At 40.7% G+C, this 27,842-nt stretch overlaps 1 protein-coding gene across 1 annotated transcript in view; it reads left to right on the plus strand.

The window, feature by feature from the left end:
* Positions 1–15,085, plus strand: part of DHFR (dihydrofolate reductase) — a 15,928-nt gene extending 843 nt beyond the window's left edge. The window contains exons 2-6 of the mRNA XM_009886866.1: positions 203–261; positions 2,960–3,065; positions 3,966–4,092; positions 13,035–13,150; positions 14,802–15,085. Of these exons, the coding sequence (XP_009885168.1) occupies positions 237–261; positions 2,960–3,065; positions 3,966–4,092; positions 13,035–13,150; positions 14,802–14,889 (462 nt within the window). The 5' untranslated portion in view covers positions 203–236 and the 3' untranslated portion in view covers positions 14,890–15,085. The remainder of the gene's footprint in view (positions 1–202; positions 262–2,959; positions 3,066–3,965; positions 4,093–13,034; positions 13,151–14,801) is intronic.
* The last annotated feature ends 12,757 nt before the right edge of the window (positions 15,086–27,842 follow it).

The following is a 27,842-nucleotide window of genomic DNA, read 5'->3' on the forward strand; positions in this document are numbered from 1 at the left end:
GGGTTATCTCTGCTGCCGACAGACCCGGGGCCAAAGGTCTCGCTTCAGGCACGGCACCGGGCCGGGCCCCGTCCCGCCTCTCCTCCCCCGGCGGCGGCGGCACTTCTGTTACGTTTCTGGGTTTGTGGGTTTGGTGTTTTTTTTTTTCCAATTACAGAAACGTAACTTATTCCTAAACCACGTTGTAATGCTCTTACTGTCTTCTTGCCAGGAATGAGTACAAGTACTTCCAGAGAATGACAAGCACATCCCACGTGGAAGGTAACGTAGTGGTCGCTGAGGTGTGCCCCCACTTACTAATACCGGTTTGTGAGGTATCGATCATGGAAGAGTGTGGTAATTTTACTTTTCCCTGACTTAAAAGTCCCGCTTCTGCAAACAGGCTGCCCTTCCCCCTCCCTCCCAACCCTCACAAGGGTTTTACTCGTTCGTAAATACATCATCTGCAGGTTTTTTTTCAGTTAGATAAAGAAACTGGAGGTGGATCAGAGGTTTCTGGGCTGCAGGTGGTTTGTGAATAAACAGAATTTCAAAGTCCTCTTTCCCCAACAGAGTAGAAAACTTCGCTTACCTGTCTTTACCTACAACTCCAACCCAAATTAAAAACTTAAAGGTTTTTATATGCTGATTAATTAGCTGAGCGTTTTTTTCAGGCTGTATTTGCTTATCTAACTTGTTTGCTGTAGCTCAGCCTTGGCCATTTGTTCCACCCCTGTGACCCTCGTGACAGTGATTCTGCTTGATGTTCTGAGTGCAGAGCCATCCCAATACACCAGAAACCCCCAACCGTACTGATAACATGCAACAACAACACTTCAGCCGTACGCAGTATATCCATACCCAGTGACATGCAGCCGTACAGGTAATATGCAGCAATAACGTTCAGGCCCAGCAAGACCTTTGCAGCAGATCTCATTGACTCTGTTGATATGGTGAGATAAAAGCAGTTATTGCGGGGTGAGAAAAATTGTGAAAATCAGCACAGACTGGGATAGGAAAGCTAAGACGAAAACAGCTAATTTGTTCTGACTGTACATACCTCTGCTAGAATAGACAAGTCTTGCTGTGTTCCCCCATTCCTTCTTCACACTGACTTCAGTGCTGGTTTGACATTTCCTTAAGCTGTTTTAATTCTTTAACCCAGTAGACTAGCCCACTGCTGGGTGTCTGCGGGGACTGCCAGCACAAGGTGCATGGTCGGAGCAGGAAGGAGTCCTTGGGGAGAGGAGGAGTAGGACCTCCCTGAGCCATGCAGCCAGCTCACTGCGCCTGTTGGCATCAGAGCCATGAGAGACAACAGGTTTATCCTCACGTTTCTGTTGCTTCTCTTTGCCAACGTGGTCACTCTCTTTCCTGTGTTTTCTTTTCATGCTCCTTTTAAAACTGGTGTCTAGCAAAACTCACTTGTTTGCTAAAACAAGTATGCCCTTGTTTTGATTGAGTGACCTATTCCATATTCCACAAGGAATGTTTAATCTCGTTTTTCCAACAGTCTTAGGTGAAGGATATTACTTGTGTTTTGTAGACCTGATTCAGCCCATTGCAACCTTATGTACAAAAAAGACAGAACGCAAATGTAAATCTTTTTATATGTCTGCAATTTGCAGCTTACATGGCACAATAACCTGTAATCAAAAATAGGTGTTTTAAATATAATTAAGACGAAAATTTTGCTCCATCTTACCTACAAACCTTTTGATAAACTATGGCCTTAGATGCTAGGCAGTAAGTTGCTTCATAACCAGACCCCTTAATGCATTATGCTGCTGTAAATCTTCACAGCAAGGATATCCCCATTGGCTAAAAAAAGTCAGAGAGTCACTGATTTTTGAGAGTGGGAAGAATACAATGGAGAACCATCACCTAATCTTGCTTTTAGTCTGCTTGCATACCTGTACTAGCCACTGCTGTAAATTAGCTATTGGTCTAGATATATCTTTGGTCTGACCCCATAGACAGCCCAGTGTGAATCTTTACTAAGAAAATACATATATTTTTCAGAACTTGTCCACTTCCTTCAGCGGTGGTGCCAGTGGTCTGTGCTAACATATCTAAACTGACACTGCAGTATGTCTCATGAGAAAGGTCTTTAGACACTGTCAATAAACAAATGCAGCATCAGTTCTCTGGTGTGATCTAGTAGACCCAGCCTCTCAGATCAAGAAGCAGGGAGAATAGCTGTGAACAAATACTATTTTCTTTTCTCTAAAATCTCTCCTGCTGTGTAACACTGTAAAAAACTTCCTGTTACATTTTATGAGCCTCAACCTCTGTTTATTTCTCTGAAAATTCCATTTGCTCATAAAGAGAAACCCTCTTCGCAGCAGGACGTATATAAGAGATAATCAGGTTATGAATGTTTGGGTTTGGTCAGAAATGATACTTACGGGTGAATTCTAGAATATGATTGAACATCTGTTGCACTTCTGCTTTGGATTTAATTTGGCTGGTTCTTCCCCTTTTACCTGTCTTTTTTTTTTTTTTTTTTTAAATAACACTCAAAGCTGACAATTATTCCTGATCATATAACTGGAATGATAGAACACGCAGACACAAAGTCGATTACTGTATGCTGTTTGGATTTATACAGAGAACAATGACGTTTTCTCATACTAAGAGAACTCTTTTCAGAAGATTGATTTGGCCCCCATCACGGTAGTGGAGCCAATGTCTGTGTAATGCATGTAATGGGCAGTGACATGCCTCTTTTGATTTTCTTTTCAATTATAAGCTTATAGGTGTGCATGAGACTACTTTTGTGTCAACTGCCTGCCAAGGCTTTGAGGCTACAAACATCTTCTTTTATGCGTGAGAATCATGGCCTAAGCTTGTACTTTTGTTAACTGCTGAAATGGAGTTTGGGAGGGGGAAGGAAAGTCCAGCAGTGCCACTGAACATCCAAAACAAATTGGGACTGAGCAAGAATACCCCTTAAATAAGTGTTTTCTCTCTTACTCAGGTAAACAGAATGCACTGATAATGGGTAAAAGAACCTGGTTCTCCATTCCTGAGAAGAATCGTCCTTTAAAAGACAGAATTAATATAGTGCTTAGCCGGGAGCTCAAGTATGTATGATGATTAACAGACCTGTAAAACAAATAACAGGTCTGCACCTAAAAATATGTGTAGCAATACAATCTAAAGTAATTCTAAATGTAACATTTTTGATATCTGGTTAGGAAGCATCTCTGCTATTGGTTCTGAGTGATAGCGCTACTTTACCTTTTTTTTTTAATTATTATTTTCATTGCTATTATTTTTTAATTAATTCACAAGATAATTGTCATTACTTTGCATAATAAATACAAGTCCTAGCTCTACACACAAACCATCTGACAATTGTCAGTCGTGTTTCTGACTCATGTATTTAACTGTATTTCTCTAGTTCCCGGTTAAATTGGTGGCTCTTATTCTCCTTTTTGAAGTTTACTTTTATTAGCATTTAAAGAAAAAGAACTGTCCTTTTTCAGAGCTCTTTTCTTGAATGCATCACCCACAGTCATCCAAATATTCTTAAAGAGAAATGTCCACTTGTAATGGTCTATGGCTTTGGAGGATGTTGGTGGGTTTTGTGCTGAACGCGGGGGGGGAACAGCGGTCAGGGGCTTTTGACTAGTTCTATTGAATGAAATATTAATGTTCTAGAATTCAAGTAGAAATCTATATTTCATTTTATAGGTATCTAATCTCAGTTACCTTGTTTAAAAACATGGTATAAAGTTTCAGATTGGTAATTTATAATGTCTCTTAAGTCACTATTAAAGTGTGTTTTATTAAACAATCCTGCAGTCAGGTGAGAATTCTAACATAGTTTATCAATAATTGGCATTTCGAAATAATTAACTAATGTAAAACATTTAGTCATTTGTGAATTCAGCAACACACAGTCTATGTCTAGATTGTATTGATTATCATGATGAATGGTCCTTTAATTATTTGGTAATAAAACTTTTTGTTTTTTCTAGGGAAACCCCAAAAGGAGCACATTATCTTTCCAAAAGTCTGGATGATGCTTTAGCTCTTTTGGATTCACCCGAATTAAAAAGTAAAGTAGACATGGTTTGGATTGTCGGAGGCACTTCAGTTTACAAGGTACATTTAGAGTACTCCTAAATTACTCATTTTCTGCAATGGGATGAGGATGGCTCAAGTTTCTGTTACTTCCACTTTAGGAAGGGCCTTTCCTTCGCATGACCCAGCAAACTCCAGTTAGTACAACAGAACAAGTCTTGGAGAGTAAAATTTCAAGTCACAAGTTTAAAATATCTGTCCAAGTAACCAAATGTTGCTCTTGCTTATGGTCCAGTGCTTTTGAGAGCTTTTCTTAAATCTCTAAATCGTTAGGTTTTTACACCAAGACCCATATTGTTATGTTTATTTTACTGAGGTAGTAGACTGACTCTGCAGAGGATGTGGGGAAAAAAGGAAAAGTGAGCCAGCATTTTTGGCCGGACTTGATACAGGTATACAGTTAAGAAAAGAGGATTTAGAGAGAGCTGGCAGGTGATGGTGGCAGCAATAAGAAGAGATAATCATACAATACAATGTAGAACTAACTCTCTTTTCCCATCCAGCATCCAGGCGTCCCTACAGTTCCCACTCCCCCCCCACACTGTTCCCTTTCTCTTGGTGTCTAGGGTGTCTCCGTATTCAGGTGTCCGTTCATGTGCCAAAAAGGCAGCATGTGCCACTTTCTTCTCAGGACCATCTTTGCACAGAGAAAGCCTTGTATAAACTGCCCTGTTTTCCCAATAATCCTCCTGTCCTTAACTAAGATATTAGCTGTGCAACATGCAGGTCTGCAGTAAAACCTAGTCTTCTTTTTGCCCTGTGTTTCCTCAGCCATCTTTCGCCCTTCCCCCAAACCCTTCCTCTCATTTTCCATGTACACACACGTAAAGTTTATTCAACTCTCCATGCCTTCACCCACATCCCTAGTCGTCTTTTCAGCCTCTATGCAGTCAGCGTTCTGCCCTTTAACTCTCAATTGATTTTGTCTTCTTTTGTTAAGTTCTCATATAATTTGCATTTATTGTCAAACAGTACCACACAAAAGATTATGGCCATCAGTCCTTGTTCCTTTCACATCAATCAGGACAGTATGGAATAAGAACAGCAGTAAGCATTCTTTCTTCTGATATGAACAATTGTAATGAAGAATTGTAAAGCAAATTTTTTTTGTTTTATATAGTAAGGGAAAAAAAGTTCTGTCCTTTAGTCATTACAAGTATGCTGGGAAATATACTTCGCTTCTTGGACTTCACTTGGACTTCAGGCGTGTGATGAAAATGCCATCATGCTCCTGGTAGGAAATTAGAACTGATAATATGCTTTGTATATGGGATGGGAAAATACAGGTTTTGGTATTTCTTGCCTTTGGAGTTTGTGCTTTTCATGAACTTTTTCTCTGTGCCTTTTGCAGTAAAAAAAGCAAAGTAGTTAGATATTGCTAAGGTTGTAAGGAAAATAAGATGCACATGTAAATAGCCTGTAAAACGCTGTTGTCACTGTTGTTCCTCCTTTTTTTTTTAATTTATGTTTTATAATCACTTTTGCATATGAAGTGCACCATATATTGATGTCCAAATGCATTCAGCCCATAATGAAATATTATCGTATAGATGTAACATGTTCTTCACTGTCAGCCATTAAAATGCCTGCTTCCAGGCAGTAAGTAGCAAGTTTGTTTCTAAAGACAGATTTTCCTGAGATTGGGCATAACTGCCCAACATGAGCAGGACACTGGATCTGGCTTCTGCCCGTAATTCTGCAGGATGCATAGTATAAGCAGAAGTATTTACCCTTTCTGTGCAATGGCCACATACTCATCTAGTGCTGCAAAGAGTGATTATTTTTGGTTGTTCTTCCAGGAGCATCTGTGTTGTAGACTTCTAATTTAATTATTTTCCCAGTGTCTGGCTGATACTTTGTAGAAAACAATGCCATATTTTAGGCTGTCACTCGCCATTACTTAGATTATAAATAGGCGCTTTTGATCAAGAGTACTTTTGCAACATGCTACTTGTGCTGATCAGCGTAAGGGAATATGACTTAAAATTTCAACTGGTTTCCTCCTTTCAAGCATCTTCCCAGGATGTTTCAAAGGAATTTGTAATTCATTAGTGAGAAATCTGACAGTTTGGATTACCCTTATCCAGAGAGCTGCGCCGAGGTGGAGCATCTACACAGCTGCCTGAGTGCAGAAGGGCACTGGGATGCAGACGTCCAGCCTGTCTCTCAGTCTCAAGTACAGATGGCTGCTGTGCCCTGCCCAGCCTTCGAAGAACTGAGGGAACCAAAGGTGCTAGAGCACGTGCGCCAGGGTGGCGTTTCGGGATGGGATGCTGCCCTCTGCAACAGAGGGGCAAGAGGTGGCATGGAGGCGAGGGACTGCTGCTGTTTACAACAGAGCTTGTAGGACTGCGGAGGAGAGAGGATCAAGCCCGACAGTCTCTGAACATTTATAAGGGCAGAGTGTAGCTGTCTGTTGCTTCTGGCCGTCTTGCCCACTGCCCCTAGGTTCTCAAGGACACAGTTCTCTCCAGGGTGGTAGGAGTGTTGGCATAAGCTCGTTTCTGCCTCAAGTTGCATGGAGAACAGAGGAAAGTGTGCTCCGAACAGGGTGGCCATTCAAGTCCTCGTGTAGGTTACATTTATGCTGTGTTCAGCAGCATACTCGGGGCAACTGTCACTTCTCAGCCTTGACCTCTGCAACAGGAAAAGGCAGAGCAGCAAGACATAGTAGGCATTTTGGTGGGGACAGGGAGAGCCAAGTAGTATGGTGGTAGTAAGAAGTGAGAGCAGAAAAGATTGAAAACGGCTCCCACAGTCCGTTGGGGGTTTGAAAACCTCATGCAGGCTTCATCTTCTTAAATTTGACTTGACACTGATCACCTCATCAGGTTTGTAATTTCCTGGTATAGCCACAGGGTAATACTGTTGCCTCCAGGGAAGCTTTTGGACTTCTTACATCACAGGTTAACAAGTGTCATTTCTGTGGATCTCAGCGGGATGCTGTACTAGATCTTCTGCACTTTTCTGGATCTTCTGAGTTCCAGAAGGAGCTGATGTTGGTATTCATTGTATGGATGAGGAAGGAGGAGTGTAGCAGCCCAGCAGTGGTCAGTAGGTCACAGCAATTACGAAGCCGTTATGCGTCATGAGAAGCACTCCATGATTTGCGTGAGCACTTGATGTTTTGAGAGCCGTCTGCTGGCTCCTAAGTCCTTGTTGTGTGCTGGAAAATTTGTGGTGACTCACTCATTGGTTCTGGCCCTTGAGTCCCTATTAGCTGTTGGAGTTTATCAGACATGTTCATGGAGCGGATTTTCTGCCTCGGTTTCATCCCCAAGAAATTTAATTTATGCACACCAAGATTGCTGCCCGGTACAACTAAAGGATGGTGAGTGAGGGTAATTGGAAGATTAATTTCAAAACCACGTTTCTGTTCTGAGTTAAGGCACTAATGTAGATGCACTCTGTGTGGAGGTATTTTGTCTTAATTGAGAGGTTCAGGTCTTGGCTTTGACTCTAAAAAATAGCGCTACCTGAAAATCCTGTGGGACTCTGCTCAGTATAAATTACATCAGTCACTTTTAACTGGTTTTAAACTGTGTGTTTTAAACTGATGAAAAACAACATTCAGATTTTGCTAGGAATAGGAACTGTAAGTCCAGCACATCCACGAATATTAAACAGGGACTTGAAAAAAAAACAAACACAAAACCAGGTGTAGATTAACTTATGTGCATGGTATGGTCTTATGACATGTTGTTTGTAGTGTTTAATATAAATCTTGCTTTGTAAAAATAGTCAAGCACAAATCCCTAATACTGAACCTACCACTGGGAAAAAAAAAAAAACCACCCAAAAACTAGCAACAACACTTTAAAAAAATTTGAAAAATTTATGACTCAGGTACTCATAACCAAGGCCTCTTTACTAACACCAAAACAGGCTATATGTCAAACAGGTTTTCACCTTGATAAAACAGTTTTTCCTACAGCATGTCGAACATTTAAAATTGTCTCTTCTAATTTATATGTTCCTACTGAGCTTGTTGCTTTCTCAATGCCACAGAAGCAAACAATGACACTCAAGGTCACATTGCTTAAGTACAGAATTGTATTCATGTATTAAATTTGTAGAAGAAACTTGTGATTTCATAACAGAACAAAAAGTTCTTTCATAAGAAGTTTTGTTGGTTTTACTGTTAGTTAATATCTAGGCTGGCCATAACAGAAAATAGATGCTGGTGATAAATAGCATTTGGGGAAATTCTTCAACAAAGAGGCTTGAGCTGGAAAATTAAATTTCCAGTAATCCCTAAGGGAAAATTTTATCTAATATTCATACTCAGGTGTCTTTCTATGTAGTAGTATTTGACATATTGTGTTTGGTAATCCCCCCCCCTTTCATTCTTCAAAATTACTGAATTATGAAGTTGTTATTCATATTTAGTGCAGCAAGTCTCTTGCAGATGATTAATTACCCTCTTAAACAGAGTTTCTTGACTAAGCGTATAAGCTTCACTGCGTTCTGAATGCCCTGAGTGGGTTGTGAGTGCCACATTTGCTAAGCTTCAAATCTTTGCTGTACCGTCAGGATCACTTCTTTAAAAGAGAGAAGTATTAACGATTTGAGTCGCTGGTTTTATTGTGATTTTTTTTTCAAGCCTGCCAAAACATTACTAGCTAATACTAATATACTAAAATGTACATTTTAAGGATTACATTTTAGTATGTCTGAATTTGCTGTAAACTATAAAAGAAATAATTTTTCTTCCTTCCATGCATATAAGACAAAGTGATTTTGAGCTGCGTAACTATTGGAACGGTTTTAAGCTGCATACCTGTTGGAATAGAGACCGACATGTATATTACCATGTTTTTGAAGTATTGCATTTAGTCTGGGACGTGACCAAGGATTGAGATCCACGTACAAGGGAGCTACGCAAACAGCTCATTTTTCCATGCTCACATGCTCCACTCTTGCAGGTCACAGTGCTGTTGCTCGCTTTGAACAGCGCTCTCAAAGAACGCTGCAAAGAGCAGGCTCCTTGAGCTGCCTGATGCTGTTGACGTGGAGGACGTCACACTGCAGGCCCAAAGCATTATACTGCTCTGGGAGCAACCAGTGCAAAAAGCCGAGTGCTGCATTGGCTCCTTCGCTAGTTCTGGTTTAGAGTGAACTAATTAGTATGGCTTAATCCTATTCATGTTTTTGAAAGCTGGTAGCATTAGCTTATGTAAAGTGAAGACTGAAGGTTGTGGTGGCTGCACTGACCACATGTTCTCTCCCTGTCCCACTAAGCTCATGATAATGTTATTCGATTATGCACATTTATGGTCCTGAGCAGTTGTTTCCAAGGAAGGTTACTGTCTTCCTGGTATATAAGCAAATGTAACTCTCTTCATTAGCGTAATGTCACAGAATCCTTCTTTACAGGAGAATTTTCCCATTTGTAGTTGTGTAGCTTTGTGTGGTTTTCTGGACAAGAAGATGGGAACGGGAAGACAGTTTTCCTGTATTCCTATGACCTTCTAGGTGTTTTTTGAGAAAGGGTTTGAGCACTCTTAGTGCGATTCCCTAGTATCTCTCTTATATAGTAGTGGCAGGGTCACAGCATTACAGCTGACAGCATTGTCCTCCCCATAGAGATTTATGTTTTGTAAAAATATATCTGTGACTATTGTAGTCATGCCTCCAGTGGCCAATACTTCTTGCTCTTACCTAGTTATAAATAAAATTAGAGAAAACAGATCTATGGTATTAGCAATGGACTAGTGGATTAACTAAAAAATTCCATTAGAAGTTTAAGAATTTTCTTTAATTTATCATCTTTATACTTTCACAGACTCGAGAGGGACATATCCAGCCTTTCCAGTACAGTCTTCAAAATAAACTCAGGAGATTTTTAATGTCGAAAGAAAGGTGTAATATCGCTGTTACTCCTAAGTAAGCTTTTTGTGTGCTCGTTCTTGTGAACAAACATATTGATTTGACATTCCTCTGGGAAAAAATAATGACTAAAAAAGGTTAATAGATGAGTCAGTTGCAGACACAAATCATGCAGCTCTGAAAGGTTGTTGCTTTTTAAGTTCTTTTCCAAACATGCCTGCAGAGATCACAGAGGAAAAGATTTAGAAGACCCTCCTTTAAGACTAACACACAGAAAAGTCTAGTGACTAAAATGTGTATCTGTTTCTGAAAGGGCAAAATGGACAGGTTTTTCAATAACGGTCATAGAAGATTTTTGTTACGCTTGCCTTTGTCCCTGACAGAGAACCAGTGGTGGCAGCTACCACAGTGTCCCCTCCCTTGCTAGGCTTTGCCTTAGTGGCTTGGGAAGGAGGGACTGTTCCCTACTTCACTAAGCTGAGCGCTAGCAGTGTGGGAAGGAAGGAATTTTGAGGATGTTGATTCTCCTGGTTGTCACTGCAACTGTCCAAGTAGCCAAAACTTAGGCAAGTCCTTTTACCCAGGTAAGATCTACAACTTTGTGAGATCTTCAGCTGTAAGATTTTTTTAAAAAAAATTTTTTATACATTTTTTTTTTTTGGTACTCTTGTAGCTTCAAAATGCATCTTGCCCATATGATCCAATACATTTTAAGGGTTGAAAAACAGAATGCAAATAAACAGACTGTTTATTTTGAAATTTTCTCTTTTATAACGCTCTCATATTTTGTTTGGATTGGCAATGTTGTTGTCTAGGAAGACACTTGAAAAATAAGTGCCTCACATAGTTACTTTGGCTGTTTTACTTATTTTACGTAATTGGTAGAAGGTAAGAAAGCAGAAGCAGTGTGTGTGTGTCCTTCTAAAACCTGTGAATCTTTAAATGACTAGAAATAATTGGTCCCTCCTACAGCAATTGGTTGCTGTGCCCACTAGTTTACAGTGGTTTGGTGATTAGATCTATAAAAGATTAATTCTCCATATAATACTTCTGAAACAACTTGTAATGCACACCAGCCAGGTCTCATGGTGATGAAGCAGGTCCATAGGGTGGGATCAGGCCCCATGAAGGTAATCGGAGTCAGACATAGCCCTGGGACAACTGAATGGGACCATGGGGACAGGACGAGGTCAGGTCAGGATGCCACCCCATGACATGATTCAACTATGTACTTAAGTCCTAATACAAGTGAAAATTACAGTTAGTGGAGTAGAGCAACTCAAATATAAAGTCGAATCACTTTACAAAGTGTTTCTCCTTGCCTGCCGCTGTAGTACGCTCACTGTCATGACGCTGGGAATTCCCAGCTGCTGAGAAGGAACATGTGAGTTGAAACCAGCTCAAGGCTGTTGCTCTTCACCCACTTCTTTTTGTTTGTTGTTTAGTATTCACGGGCCACATAGACACGCAGACCCCCAGAGCTGGTCTGATTAACTCAGGAAGCGTTCGCACTTTATTGACTTGCGGGCAGTTACACAGCTGGTTGGTTCACTCAAGTAATGGAACCATTTAGCTAGAACGGAGGTCTCCCTCTGGTCCCCTTCATGCTCAGTTCAGCTTTCTTTGCAATATCCATGGTCGGTCACTTTGTATGCTCTTCCCTGGCCTGTCTTGGTGGTACACAGCTCTTGCTGAAGCTGAATTGCCATAGAGCTGGATAGGAAGTTGATTTATTCCTCCACTACAAAACAAAAATATCTCTGTTTACAGAACATGGTATGTTTTTATTTGTGTAGCAGATTATTACTGTCCTGGCATTCTGCAGCTGTATACTTCTCCTCTTACCTCCCACCCTCATTTAAAGAAATTAAAAACTGCATACTGATATACAAACTAGATGAACACCAGTTCGATGCTGTTGGATTCAGGTGTGCTGTGAGTTACCCTTTCCATTTTAAGCCATTCGCTAGTAATAGAGCAGCTTTTCTGGAAACTAACTTCTCAGCAGTGATACCAATTAATTTTATCAGATTAAATTTGCTATTACTTGGTTCTTGTACTTGTCAAAGTAGTACCTAATAGTATGCTGCATGGTGAATCACCTTTAACAAAGAACATTGCTCATTGCCAATTTAAAGGAAAGGGAGAAACAGCTGTAAGCATCTCAAAAATATATTGTAACCAGGCGCCAGTATAGCTTTTAGTGGGTTATTTTAGTGCCAAGAAAGTCTGGAAGAGGTGCCTTTTCAGTCTGATCTGGAGACAAAACATCGGTTTTTTAACTCCTGAGTTTGTGTGAATTTGTTAGTGAGGAGCTCACCTAAAAAGTGTCTTCATAACTTTTTTCATCCAATGATCTTGGAAACTTTCTTTGTTGTTGTTTTCATATAACTTTCACTTTGCCATAATCCAGAAATCCCACTTTGAAGTTAAACCGATAGATAACTTGATCACTGCAATTGCAGACTACGGCATACTAAAAATACATTGTAAATCGTTAGCAGTGATATTAATTAAATATTGGAACACATTACCTTGAGGTGTCGGCCTCTCCCACTAAGTAAAGCTTACTGTCTTTCAAAGAGGTGGGATTCAGAGACTAGGCCATACTGCTCCCTTCTTCTCACAGGACTACTCGTATTTTTTTCTTAGTCTCTGTCAGATGTCCCAAGCTCTGAGAATAGGTACTGCTGCCACTTACCAGGTGGAACAGGCACAAGATGAAATTGCCCCTTTAGACAGTGCTCTTGGGCAGAGTCCAAAAGAGGAGATTTAGAGTTCACTTTTCACTGCGTTGCGTAAATCCTGAAATATATATCAAATAGTAACTGAGTTTCAGTTTTATATAACATATATGGTGTGCAATGTACAAGTAGAAAGTAAGAAAAGACTTCTATCTCGTAGTTCGTTTTGAATGCTGCCATGGTGATGTCTGGTGCAGGCAGAACAACAATTTGGAGAGTTGGTAAAGAAAGCTAGTAAGAACTTACACTTGATAGTGTCTTACAGACTTCAAATAGTGTTATAAAACAAGAATATTAAAAATGTTAATACACAACACTACTTCATGCATGCCTGGTTGGGCTGTTTTACAGGGAACAACTCAATTTTAATCATTTCTGCTGTTTTTAAAGGCAGCAATGGAGAAGCCAATTAATCATCGATTGTTTGTGACAAGAATTTTGCAGGAATTTGAGAGTGACACATTTTTTCCAGAAATCAACTACAAAGACTACAAACTTCTCACAGAGTAAGTATCAAGATGCATACGAGTCTTATGTTCAGATGGAAGATTTAATAATCGACTTTGAATGTGTAAGGGTCCTTTTAAAGCCATGTTCTGTTTTGAGTTACAGGTGCTTTTCACTGTATTTTTTCCCAAAGTCATATTTTACTTAAAACCTGGAATTGTACCACACTCAGCACAGAGAGGCTGTTGGAACTTGCTGTGTTCTTCAACCTTCCCATAATCTTTACACTTTACAGTAAAGAATTGCATTTGTCAGTTTGATTGAAAAGTAACTTTCTTATTGTTTCTCGTTTTAGAATTACTCAAATATTTACTAAGCTTCATAACTCTCACTATGTTGTTAGTCAATGGTATTTAGCCTCTGAATGTCTTGATAAATTGCTGAAGACGAATTAAATAGGTTTGAGCAGGGAGGGTTGAGCCTTTATAGATTTCTCTTGAGAAAATTACTGCTTCCTAACAAACTTAGTAGGAAGAAGTATTGAACTGTAAGTTTCTGCCATTCACTGTGGTTTCTTCTGTGTTATCCTTGGCATACTTTTGTGTCCTCTCCAATGAGATTGCATCCAACAAGCAGTAGGGAGGTGTCAAAAATTCAAACATCTGCCTCAAAAAACAGCAAGGAGAGGGCCTCTTCCTCTTCTTGCTGCTCCCATTTGGTTCCCAGCTGGTTACAGACCAGCAATGGAAGAAATAGAAAGTATGGCAGGTCAAGCTTTCTGTGCGGAGCACAGGAATGGATTAGCACTGAAGTGGGAGTGAATAGGTAGGGGCAGGAAAGAAGGATGGGGGAGAGACAAGCAAGGTGAGTGGGGATGACGAGTCACCTTTTTTAACTCAACCTGTTCTGAACTGTGGTGTGCCATACCATGAGCCCACTTTAGTATCCTGATGTCTGACCCACAGATCCCTTCTCTTCCTCTGGGCTGTTTCTCAATTATACGTTGATTTTGGCCACTGTACTGAAATCAGAATTTGGCCTTAAAGCATTAATTTATAAAATAGCAAATAATTCCCTGACTAAAGTGGAAACCCGATAGAGTCAAACCTAGCAAATAAAATTGTAAATTTCTTTCTCCCTCAAAGTCAACATTATTCATGCAAAATCCTTACTCTGTCACAGGGAGCTGAAGAGATTTTTGAAAATATCTATTAATAAAACCTGTTTTAGTAAATCTGAACTATAGAGGAACACTTTGTGTAGTAGCAGTCAGCTGCTTTAAGAAGCTGTCGTAGACTTGTAAGAAATGTTTACCTTAGCATTTCCTCTAATCCATCTGAGGAAAAACAAAGCAAAAAATCCCAGAAGTGTTCTGTATGTTCTCTACCTTTCCTGCCTTTTTAAATAATGAGTTGGAGGTTTTAATAAAAATGCTGGGTTTTTTTGATTAAACCAAAAAGGTGGGGTTTTTTTTTTTTGCATCAGAGTATGCATTCTTGATTTAAAAAGATGTGCGTACAAGTTGCTGATAGTTGTTAACATGATTTCTAAAAATAGTTTGTACTTCATATACCTGTTGTAAGGATGGCATTTTCATCTCCTTTTTCAAACAACTCTCGTTTCCAATTGATTGGATAAATTACAGGTGACTTAACGATTATCTTTTTATCTAGTGGTTGGCTTTTACTTTGTCTTCTCCCCTCTCTCCAGGTACCCAGGTGTCCCTGCTGATATTCAAGAAGAGAATGGCATCCAGTACAAATTTGAAGTGTATGAAAAAGCTGTCTTGGCACAATAAATAAGGCTTTGTGTACTTCTGTGTAAGGGCAGGTATTTTAAATCCTGAAATCTTACTGAGTGCAGATATATATTGAATTATTGAGAGAAAATCCTGCTTGATAGTACAATATCTCAGTAGTGAATGATTCCAAAAAATACACCCCACACTCTGCATATACACCCTATAGTGGAGATACAAGGGTGGTCAGCAGCATGAAAGCTCTAAGGAATACTGCAACTAAGGTTGCATGAGACCTCACATTGATCTCTACAGTCCATGGGAGCATCCCTAACAATTCCATGAGTAATGAAAGGCATTAGACTGCATCAGAACCTTCCCACCTAAACAAAAGTTTTGAGTATCTCCTGATTCAGAGCGTCCAACACTGAGAAAGTGTCAAAACATTTGACTGGGATGGTATATACTTTTATAACAATCCTTAGAACATAGTGGTGTGGAGGAAAAGGTAAGCAAGCATAACAGGAGAAATGGAGTCTGAAAGTCTCAGGCCGCAGTTGAGGCGTACATTGATCCTTCGTGGAATTCCTCTTGTCTACTTAACCATCCTGGGTACACAGCCTACTTCAAGCCTTTTGGCTGAAAACACTGACTTACAAATTAATCTGATAAAGAAATGTTAATGTTTCCATTAACTTCACACCTGTGTAAAGGCTTGCTGCTCTTATAAAAAGTTACTGTGTCAGTTTGACCATGGGCACTTTGCAGTATAAGAACATAAACATTGCTTTCTGAGCAGAATCTGTTCTTCTGTCCCTTCTAAATGTTATCCATGCAGATGTAGTGTTAATTTGTCAGTGTGATCTTGAATATGCTGTGTGACATACAAATGTGGATTATAAGCAGATAGTGGGGTCCTGTTCCCTCTTTCATGAAATATAGCTAGTATAATAACATTTTGCGTTACTCTTCCCTAGAAGTAGCAATATACTGGTACTGTAGCAACACTGTGATTCTAATAGCATACAATGCCAAGTGTTGACCAAAGTTTGTTATTCCCAATATTATCGCAACGTGGTCGGTAATGTTAGTCTGTTCCTATGTTCTGGCTGTGGGGAGTTTGTCAGACAGCAGAGGACTCCGTGTACAAAGCGTCACGGAGAGGAGCTGAGACATACCGTGCCCATCTGTGCTTCCCTGGGCTGCAGCTGCCACCCTGAGAGCGAGAGCCAACAAGGAGGGAGCCCTGCCTCCCTTTCATTGCAGATCAGTCTGGGACCAGAAGAGTGAAAAAAACAGTTTAAAAAAAATATTAGTCCTCAAACTCCGCCAAGTGTTTCCCCAAAGCATTGTAAAAGCATTGTCTTATGAAGCACTATTGTGGGAGATTGAAGTAATGATGCTCATCCTTTAACGTCACACCAAGGCGCCATTCTAATGTCAGGGAGGGTGGCAGTGGTCATCAGCAGGTTTTACACATTAAAATTGTACCGAGGAGCATAACAGCGCCGCGTTTTCTAAGTTTAAACCTTGATTTCCTTGCTTGTAAAATACCAAACCTATTTGATAAGAGCAAAACACTTAAAATATTGGCTCTGAACACGTCTTGAATTTTCCATGGCAATTTTACATCATTTAACTGATGAAAAAGATAATTTTGGCAGCATCTGTTCTGGGTTGTCTGTTTTCTCTGTTTTCCTTTTGCATTCTTAAAAATGTAAGTACTTCCCTGTGTTGATCTTCTCACTTCATGCGTGCTGATTTTACATCAATTGATAAAGATTAAAACAACAAAGTTAAATGCTTGCGTAATACAGCAAAATGTCTCCTGAGCTTTGGTTTGCCAACGCATTGTGAAAGGGAAGGAAGAAGACTGTTACCAGGGGGATGGTATTTCTTTAAAAAATACAAGTCACAGTGACCCTGACAAGAGAAAATAACCTCCCAAAAGCATTTAATATATACCAGTTAGTGCCAAAAAACAGGTCACTGTTGAAAGCTCTGCACAGCTAGTCTGCAAAGTACTGTGTTTATGGCAAGTGACATTTATTAAAAGTGGAAGCAAAGACTTTGTGCAATGTTGGATTACACTGATACTGATGTGAACAATGTCAGGAAATTTCTGCCTAAGCATACATTGCAGGAGATAACGGTTCCCTGAGGCCAAAATGTTTTGTAGCACCACTTTGGATGCAGAAAACTTTAACTTGGGTGCAAACAAGCCTATGGGGAACATAGTTACTCTGATTCTTTGTAGACTGCCTTAGTCCTCTCCAGATTTAACTAACTATGTGCATTTGTCAAATTCTACAACAAATTAAATAAATTTATGATTTGTGGAAATGAGAACTTTTGAAATAACACCACAATTTCCTGCTTAAAACTGTTCACAACGTATTAATGATACAGTTTCTTCAGTATGCCGCTCTGCCAAAAAGATGCGTTTTTGTTGGGTTTGGGTTTTGTTTTAATAAAAGCATTACATTTGGACGCCACCTTCTGCATCAGAGCTTTTCAAGATGCCAGGCAGATTCCAATCAAGAATTAGGAAAATACACTCGGTTGCTGTGAAGTTGGGTCCAAAAGAAGTATGTTCATCCTAATGATGTGCATACAGGCACTACAAGGTTAGACGCTTAGTGTTTCGAGGAGATGGATAGGTAGAAGAGTGTAAGACCATGTGTTCAGGAAGCATAAATAAAGAATGTTTGCTGACTGGTGTATTATTTCAAGAGGATGGTTACTTTGCAGTTCTTTTAAGTCTGTGCCCTTTTAAAGATACCTCAGATTGTTCATCCAAAACCAGAGACAAGAAAAAATGGTTGCTCTCTTCTTCTAAAGGCCAGAGTTACCTGCTGGAATTTGTATGGGGCCTTTTTCAAAAACGATGCTTTGTTGGGTGACAGGTTGGTTGGAGAAGCAACAGATAGAAAATAAATGTTTGCCATTCGCCTGAGTTGGGCATTGCACCTGTTAGCTCCCCATTTATATTTCACAAGGGAAATATAAATATTTTACGCTATGGCTTGAAGGAAAAAATCCTTTGTTCCAAATACAACTTTCCCACGTTTTGTTTACTCCTGTACCTCGCTGATGTATGATTCTGTGAAAAGCCATAGATTCTCATTATGTCTAGTACAGGGGGAAATGTCATGTTTTTCCCCAGTTCCATGCAGCTAAGTGCAATGAATAGCATCATGAGTGACAATATAATTACCAATCACCAAGAAAAGTATAGTACAGATATAATTTAATCCCCCTCATTCATGCTTTCCCAGGAACAAAGTGTTCTATACAGATTAAAAATTTAATTTTTAAGGATAATACTAGTTTTAACAAGATAGCTAAAACCAGAGGGTCTACATAAGAAGTGAAAAACAAACCATTAATGTTTCTGTTGCTTGTCTATTACTCATTATCTCTCATATCTGACAGTGGACAGCAATTTCCATTTGGCAGTAGAAAGCTGGTGTTTTTGGTAGCTCACCAGTAGTGTTACCACCGCAGTGTGTTCAAGGACAGAATTGAGAACATTCCAACAACAAATCTCTGTCATGGAGAGCAACCCATGGAGAAGAAAGGTACACTCTAAATAATACGAGTTTCCTAATTTAGCAAACAGAATATTATTAGTATATATAGAGAAAATCAAGGAAAAACAGGAAAAGGAAAATGACAGTGATTAGCTTATGCATGTTATCTGAGGAGAGCATCAGGAGTGCTTGACATGAGATCTTAATTGGGACCGGACAACCATGTTGTCTTTATCAGGCTACAGCTAATTTGCCAAAGGCTTAAGCCTGAACCCAGACTAATTCTGAGCAGCTTAAAAGCCATGTTGACAGAAGATATGAGCAGGCAGCAGCTGATTCGGAGAGGGGAGAAGCTGTGGGAAGGATTGTTTGTTAATCAGTGCAGAAAATGAGGTGACTAGAGGTGACAAATGAGGTGGCAAAGCTTGGTTAAGTATGAAGCTAGGAGATACTTCCCTCATTATTCAGTTGTGCATTAACTATCTCTGCTTGCCCAGGAGGGCTGTAGGAATAAAGCCTACCAAGTCAGGGCAGGGTGACCAGAACAATCACAAAAATCTTCTGAAGAGGCAGGTCCTGGAACAAAAGAGTGGCAATAAGGAAAGAGAGGTGAGAAGAGGAAATTGATGTTTCCTAGAAGGATTACACGGTTTCTTGTGTTAGTTTGCCCTGTAACTATGATTACTAAGGAAACACTTTCAAACTGCCGCGGGGTTTAACACTTGTAAGATGCTGTGACAAAATTTCATTAGTGAAGGATGTTCAGGATGTGAATGCCTGTGTGACTACCTTTGTCGGCTGTGCTGAAATCCTCAGCTACAATTCCTCTCCTGAGGTGCTTGCACTGCATATGAAAGCAAGAGTTGCACCCCAGAGCATCCAGTAGCCCAAGGGCTAGCATTGTGACTAGGATCACGGTCTCTGGCTTCCCTTGATGGAGAGCATACACTCCTGGGACCGCATATGGGAAACTTGCTGATTTTTCTCGGTCTTCAATTGTAAAGACTTGCTTCCTGCTGGCTCTGGGGTGATCCTGGGTTAGTCTCTCCTCTGTTTTCTGTCTGCCGATCATTTGTCTCCTTTTGCATAACATCAAAGCTAAATTTGCGCAAAAAGTCTTTTATTAGATTAAGTGATGTGATTGGAAAAAAGAATAAAAGCTCTCAGCCAGAGTCCTATTCTGGTTACATTCTCCAAACTTTTTTCAGGTGACTTGAACAAGGGCTTACATGCCAAAACTTGCCTGTTTATCTCTGATTAAATTGGGTGGTTTAATGCAGTAGATTATCTCGCAATGTAAATCTTGTTTTGCTTGTGTCTTTTAATGGTCTTGGCTTCAGCATTTGTGGATCACCTTCAGTCCTCAAGCTGTGGTCCTCTCAATTCTGTCCCTTATCTTTTCAGCTGTCCTTTTGGACTGGAAATTTACAGAAATTCAGAGAATTGTTCTGATCAAGGAAAGTAGGTATTTCAAACAGAGTGCTCTTAAGTATGTGCTTATGTCTTATTAAGTGGTAGTGAGTGTTTTTGCTGAAATCAGGCCATATATTTGCCTGGTTAAGGAAAGCTTTAGGTATGAAATTAAATATTTTGCTAAATGATGTCTGCTATGAAAAAACAGCCAGAAAAAAAAGTAAGTACAGAACTTGAGAGGACAGGAAATGGATGGTACACCGTTATGGAAGCCTAAATCAATGTCTTTTCCTTCAGCAGTTCAGTTTAATGAGCTCCTAATACCAAGCAGAAACTTTTTCAATAAACAAACTTTTACATAGAAGTCGCTTTGACTATGAATTGCGTCATTGATGTAATTGAGAAGGACACTTGCACAAAAACAGAGCGTTTGCTCCTTAGAAGTAACAAGCTTTTAATGTTCATCCTTCCTCTGAACTCAGAGTTCTCCACACAAAACCCTGCTGGGAACACTCATGCTCGTTTCAGACAGATGTACTAGTTGATGAATTACCAGTCCTTGGCTGGAGATCCCTGCTCCACCTCTCAGCTGGCTGGGGGGATTATGCCCAGTGTGCTTCCACCAGAGACGGATGAGTTCATTTAAATATCCAGTGAAGAGCGATTTCTGCTGGACAAAGTGGGTTTGCCTGAAAGGAAAAGGAAAAACCCAAGTGATGCTTCCCACTGGTACAACTGTGGGGCCAGTAGTGCGTAGTGATGGGCAGTGGTGAGCAAGCAGGAGCAGTAATGTTGTCACTCGCTCCACCTAGATCTAGGTGAGCGGCTTTCAAACCTGGAATAATTTGACGTGAGCTGTCTGTGGACATGGTCCACAGAGGAGCACACCTCGCAGGCCCCAGAACACCTGCTTTGGAGGATGCCTGCTCTAAACCATGAGCAGAACATCTTCCTGGGTTACTACATACATTCCCACAATAATTAAGAACAGAAAAAATAAATGCTAACTATACCTCTCATGTAAGAATAAACAACTTAAAATAGATTGGGCCAACTCAACCACTGAATTCCACTGAAACTTGTGTAGTTGTACTAAGGAGCACTGTAGAAGCTTTTGAACTTTTCAATGCTGTATCAGTAAGTTACTAAACACGGCAAAAAGGCTCCTGAAAACTATTCCTTGTGAAATCAGCTTGGAAAAAAGCTTCAGTTTCACAAATGCGAAAAAGGAGTTTTAATCACCATGCCTCATCTTGTTAGGTTTTGTTCAGAAAGGTTAAAATTTAGATCTGTTCCCATCAAGAGTCCTAGGTGGAAAACCTCATCAGTTTAACATTCCTAAGTTTCGAAAGAATTAATTTTACTAATTAATTTTAAATGAAAATTTTCTCATGTTTTTTCAGACGTTAATCATATAAAAAGGCAACCCGTTCTTCTGAAGTTCTTCTTTACTCACTAAGTACTTTTGTGCATATTGCTATTTCAGTCAGTCAAAATTGATTTATTCAGAGCATTGAGTCTCGGTGTCCTTCATCAAATTATGTTTTTCTTTCAGATGGAATCATGTAGATTCTCCTCCTTTTGTCACACAGCAGTTACACCGTTGTTTACTGCACAATTCACTATATATTCTAGTATGTAATTCATATTTCTTTCAAAACTAGTACAGTGCACAAAGGGTACAGGCAGCTTTCTGCTGTAATCTGAATAATGATTGCTTTCATCCAGTGTAATATTTATCCTCATATGAAGGAAATACATATCCTTCAAATTACATCTTGGCCTGCTCAAAAAATGAAACAAAATCTGTCAAGGGAAAAAAAACCCTTTGTAACAAAACTGTGAGTGTACGTTTTTCTTCTCAGTAGCATGAAAGATGGTATTGACCATCACTAGTATATGAATTTCAAACAAGCCTGTAAGCAGAGAAAGTAGCAGTTGATGTCTTGAACTATTATGTGATTTTTCATCCTAATTAGAAAACAAGTTCTGTGGTCAGGAATCACTATATTGACATAAGTCCTTGTTATATGGCAGAGAGCATGCTTTGCTACCCTCTCACTTTACCGATATGCCTAACACTATAATGTCAAACAATTTTAAAATAACTTCTTTCACAATCTGTTTTCAATTTTTCTGAACACATTTATGAGAAAGAATCGACGCTTTCAATGTTCACGCACTGTGTTAGTAATACCTGATTCACACGAGAGGAAATAAAAACACTGGCAAAAGAGAGTTATCCCGTAAGCCTCCTCATTTTCAACACTTAGGAAATGAACACTCATGTTTTGCAGCATTGCAAATGGTTGTGTCCATGGAACAAGACATTTTAGTGCCATATATTCTCTGAACTTGTTTGAAGAACTCGTGTTCCCTCACCAATCGTAATTATTCCTGCAAGTACCACAAGAGCAATTCCCACGCACAGTCAATTTTTTAATTGAAGTAATTAGCAAAAATACACCAAACACTTCAGAGAGCATATTGTTCCAGAAAGAAGACTTCATGTCATAATTAGATAGTTAAAACATGCCTGACAGAAATCAGGAGGAAACTCGACTTTGGCATTCCCTCAGTGAAGCCCAAGGGGTAATACCAGACTAAATGTCAAATGAACCTGTCTCAGCGCTCTTACCTGATATGGTTGACCCAACAGAGTGGTGTTAGCAAAGACACCACAATATCAGGTATGCCTCAAAATCAGAATTATCCAAGTAAACAAGCCAATGAAGTAATAAAGTGTTCTTCTAGCTTTGACAGTGCATGCAGACTTGTGGCTTTTTGTGAGACTCTTAATGGAGTCCTAATTCCTTCTGTTTGGTTTTGCTTATTATTTTTGAAACAAAACATAGCACTTCTCTAGCCTCTGCCTACTGTCTCTGTGTCCTCTCTTCTCTTTTAGACCACTACAGTGATTTCTCTCGATCATCAGAATAATCTCACTTCATTATTTTAAACAAGCAAGCAGCTATACCTAGTACATTTAATAAAAGCATTTTTAAGAAACGCTGTTGTTTACAATGTGTTATTGCATTCCTCTCAGCAAACAGTTCTAGCACAGTAAACATCTGCCTCTGTACATAATATTTTTAAATGTATTTTTAAGGTACCAAATTAATATATAATAATATTAATTTCAGGGAGGGTGTTTGAGTCACCACAACTAAACCAAGTTAATTATGCTTTCGTATTTTTCCATTTATTCACAGTTTTGAAGAAAATTCTATGCACCAATAGATAATAAATGGCTAGAATGATTTGTATTACGTTATACCATGTTCAACAATTTACACATTAATGCATTAATATATAAATAATTACGTATAGCGAGCAATGGTGGCTCCTTCTTCGTTTGAGTCCACTTTAGCTAGTGCAGGCTAAGGCTGGTCAGTACCAAATAGACATGAAACCCAAGTGCTTACAATTTCCCATGGAAAGCAAAAGCCAAAAAAAGTTTTGTTTCAGATCAAATACAAATATTCCCATTCCCCTTTTTTTTTTTTTGTTGCCATAAACCAAATGGAGCAGCTGACTTGGTCAATTCCCAGGGTCCCCAAGGACCTAGCAAAGTCCCCTGCTGTGGTCCATAGCCCTCGGCAGCCCCGGGAGAAGCAGGGCTCTCAGGTGTGCCCAGACTCCCAGCTGCCAAGACTGAGGTTTAACCTCTGAAACCACCTTCCCAAAACAAGGATCTTGGGCTTGAGGTCTGCAGTCCAGCTCCAGGCTTCCAGCAGCTTGTTGAGCTGGCTACCAGAAAATTACGTGTGTTTCTTTAGTTTTACCCTCTGCCTGCCCATATTTGGACAAAAGTTTATTGAGAATCAGTGCAGTGGAACATTTTAGTCAATTAAAACTAATATTAGTGTTCTGTGACCATAAAACTTTCCCCTGGTAGATATCTAGCTAGCCCAACGGCCAATGAAACAAAGGAGAGGGCTGGGTTGATAGAGATCCTGAGAGGGATACCAAGAAGTATGATAAGCTAATAAGCTATGTGCATATGCAAACATCTCCTGTATTTTAGAGCGAACTTTGCACTGCATTGATGTATTCCCTACTCTGGTTTTCCACCCTTCTTCACTGTTAACATAAAAATTAACTTCTTGATACCAACAGTTGGTTTTATATGCAATTAAAAGTAGCCAAAAGGGACGATATTGTGACATTTACAAAAAAAAATCTAATTATCTTCCTAAAAGTGCTCTTCTAAGAACTGGTGCGATACACTTTTCTTTTTTTCTTTTTTCTTTTTTTTTTGTAAAAGCTTTATGTTGGCTATCATAAGCACAACAGTACAATGCAGGCAAGGACGGAAGGCAGAATAAGAAAGCGTACATGAGAGCTGCGGAAACCGCAGAAGTGAAGATGCTCCAGTAGCAGAATTGATGAACCGTACACAAGTGTACACCGCCTCCATATCTTATATAATTCAAACAACAGCAGGTCTGAGAGGAGCAGTAACCTTCCTGAAGAGTGGGTGTTCGATATACGTGCCTTTCTGAGGCTGTTCGGCAAAGACTGGGTATTAACAATGTGGGTGAGGTGCAGAGAGTAAAAGAAAACAAAGATAATTAGAATCACGCCACAGGAAAAAAAAAAAAGAAAAAAGTCTGTGGACATTCTCCCAACTTCGTTTTTGAAAGACAAGGTTAAAGAGTAACTGAAGACCCTGCCCTTGGGATGTTGTTTGTCTCAGTGGCTTATTCATACAATTCACCCAGCTCTTAGTCATGCCGGTATCTAACCAATCCTGTCATGCACTTTTAAAAAGTAGAACGGCACAAATCTCCTTCACATTCCTCCTGGAAAATTCTCTCTCCTGTGATGCCTAAAAAAGCCCTTCATCGCATCAAGGATGCTGGTGCCCTGTGACTGCTACTTATTATACTGAGCATGATGGATTGTTTCGCTGGTACTTTGCCCTCGCCTCCCCTATTTGTTTGCTGCATTCACCTGTTGTCTTTTATTACACGCTGGGACAACAACGACTTTGAGGCAGCAGCTGCCTTTTTTAAATAGATGAGTACAGGACCTTGCACAACAACGGCACCACAGCCCCCGCAATTAACAGTGTTGGCGAGGGAGACGAGACACTGCTGCTGGTCCCATGCCTATCTATTGTGCCACCACCACAAAAAGTTAGCATGACAAAAGGCAGTCAAAACTTCTGCAAAATGTTGTGTAGAGCTGTTACAGAGGGCTTTTGTGGTAGTCAGCATTCCAAGAAGATATCCTTGGAATATTGGGGATATCAACAGGAAGTCCTGTCATTCACAGGTGTGCTTAAGGATACTCCATAAGCGTCATCAGAGGCACCAAGCAGCTAAACAAGACTATGGCACAGTAAGGTCATCAGAAGTAGTCAGCTTGGCTTCACCAAGGGGAAGTCATGCTTGATCAACCTGATGACCTTCTGCGATGACTGGCTCAGTAGAGAAGGGAAGAGGTGGATATTGTCTATCTGGACTTCAGCAGGGCCTTTGACACCATCTCCCAGAAGATCTTCTTAGAAAAGTTGAGGTTGTGGAGTGGAGTAGAGACTGTGAAGTCTCCTTCTCTGGGGATATTCAAAACCCGCCTGGATGTGTTCCTGTCCAACCTGCTTTGAATCTGCTTTGGCAGGGGGGGTGGACTAGATGATCTCCAAAGGTCCCTTCTAACCCTGACAATGCTGTGATTCAGTAGAAGCTGTTGATGTATGGGCTGGAGAAGCAGACAGTGGGCTGAAAACTGGCTGAACAACCAGGCCCAGAGGGTGGTGATCAGTGGCACAAAGTCTAGTTGGAGGTCAGTAATGAGTGGTAAACCCCAGGCACAAATACTTTGTCCAGTCTTGTTTAATATCTTCATTAACAATCTGCATGATGGGGTGGAGTGTACCCTCAGGATTTTGCAGATAATACAAAACTGGAAGGATTGGCTGATACACCAGGTCTTGCGACCATCCAGAGGGAACTGGACAGACTGGAGAATGGGCTGACAGAAACCACAACAGTTCAACAGGGGGTGTGCCAAGTCCTGCACCTGAGGGGATCAACGCCAAGCACCAGGGCATGCTGTGGCCACCCAGCTGGAAAACAGCTTTGCAGAAAAGGACCTGGGTGTCCTGGTGGATAACAAGTTGAACATGAGGCAGCAATGTGCCCCCGCCCCAATATCCTGGACTGCATTAAGAGGAGTGTTGCCAGCAGGTTGAAGGAGGTGATCCTTCCCTTCTACTCAGCACAGGTGACACCACACCTGGAGAGTACTGTGTCCCGTTTTGTGTGCTCCCCCGTACAAGTGAGACAGGGACATACTGAAGACAGTCCAACAAAGGGCCGTGAAGATGATGAAGGGACTGGAGCATCCCTCCTATGAGGAGAGGCTGTGAGAGCTGCTACTGATTAGCCTGGAGAAGGCTCAGGGGGATCTTCTCAATGTATACAAGTATCTGAAAGCAGAGCGCAAAGAAGAGAGAGCCAGTCACTTTCTAGTAGTGCTCAGTGACAGGACAAGAGGCAATGAACACAAACTGAAGCAAGAGGTTCCCTCTGAACATCAGGAAACACTTTTTCACTGTGAGGGTCACCAAGCACTGGCACAGGTTGGCCAGAGAGGTCGTGGAGTCTCCATCCTTGGAGACATTAAAAAAATGTCTGGACGTGGTCCTTGGGCAAGGAGCTCTAGGTGGCCCTGGTTGATCAGGCAGGGGTTGGACCAGTTGACCTCCAGAGGTCACTTCCAACCTCTGCCATTCTGTGATTCTGTGAAGGTGTCCTAAACTTGCATGAAAATCAAGCAGGTTCTTTCACCATGCTTCAAAATTTCATAGGGTTTTAGTAGTAACCTGAAAAGCCCCAGTAGGAGAAGTCCTATGAGACCATGGGCTTAGAAAAACGCGACCCAAGCAGCTAATATAACCTCAGACAAATACTATGTGGCAGCTGTGAGAAGAGATTGATTCTAGTATTTGACAGGAATTTTGTGTTTTGCAATTTTTTTTCCTATTTTATGGTCAAGAGCCTACACCTTGGCCTTCTTGGAACAAATTTTTCTTACTGAGGCTTGTTGGGTGCTGAGGCTGATTCCAAGCCACTCTGGAAAACAAAACGTAACCTACTTCTCAGGAAACAAATCCGTATAAAGTGATGCTGCACTAAAGCGGTGTTGCAGATAAACTTTTAATGTGCCTTCCATGCAAAAAAATTGCAAGAACTGGGACTTGTTTGCTTCCAGGTTCATTTGGTGGTATCAAGAAAGAAGAAAATGCCTTTCCTGGGCACGGTTTAACCAGATTGCTAGTGGCATGGAATAAACAGCAGAAAGACAACCTGTGGTATAATGTAATCCCATATTGACATGGGGGCCTTTGTCTCCAACAGCTTCATGAGTACTCCTGAGAAGGAAAAAAACTCATAAATAAAAAATTCAACCAGCTGGGAAGATTTAGGATTGTTTGGTAATGAAGAAGCCTTGTGAGAAGAACTGAGAACTCTTAGTCCTCCTACAGGCAGATAGGACCTGAATCCCTTTTTGTGCCTTTTGGCAGTTTTGCCATCCAAAGCACCTGGGGATTATTGCAGAGTAAAACTTGAGTACACCTGAAAGAAGCATCTCTTTGGGCTCACCTCCCTCTGGTTCCTATCAACGCCATTAAATCCATGCCCCTGGGCAGTAGGAAGCAGCGAGGTGGTGAAGGTGTTTTTTAGGTGGGTTGTTTCTACCACTCGCTACCTGTAAAGGAAATGAGTAAGTACAGCCGAATGCGTCTCGGTGTTGTCTCTGTCGTGAGGGGTGATGGCCACACTCTTCACCAGGAAGGACACAACTGGAGGTGCTGTAGGATGGGGGTGTGAGAGAGGAGAGGGGGTGTGTGTGGGGATGTGGCAGGGTGTAGGGGTGGGGAGTCCGGGGTGTGTGGAGGTGATGGGGTGTGAGGGTGTGAAAGGCAGTGGGGGTGTGAAGCTGTGGGGGGATGTGCGAGGGTGAAAGGGCTGTGAGTGACTGTGGGTGTGAGGGTATGATGGCGGTGGGGTGTGTTGGGGGGGTGAGGGTGTGGGAGGGAGGCGGTGGGTGGGTGTA

The sequence above is a fragment of the Charadrius vociferus genome, unplaced genomic scaffold, assembly GCF_000708025.1.
Source record: "Charadrius vociferus isolate BGI_N301 unplaced genomic scaffold, ASM70802v2 scaffold244, whole genome shotgun sequence".
Taxonomy (NCBI): domain Eukaryota; kingdom Metazoa; phylum Chordata; class Aves; order Charadriiformes; family Charadriidae; genus Charadrius; species Charadrius vociferus.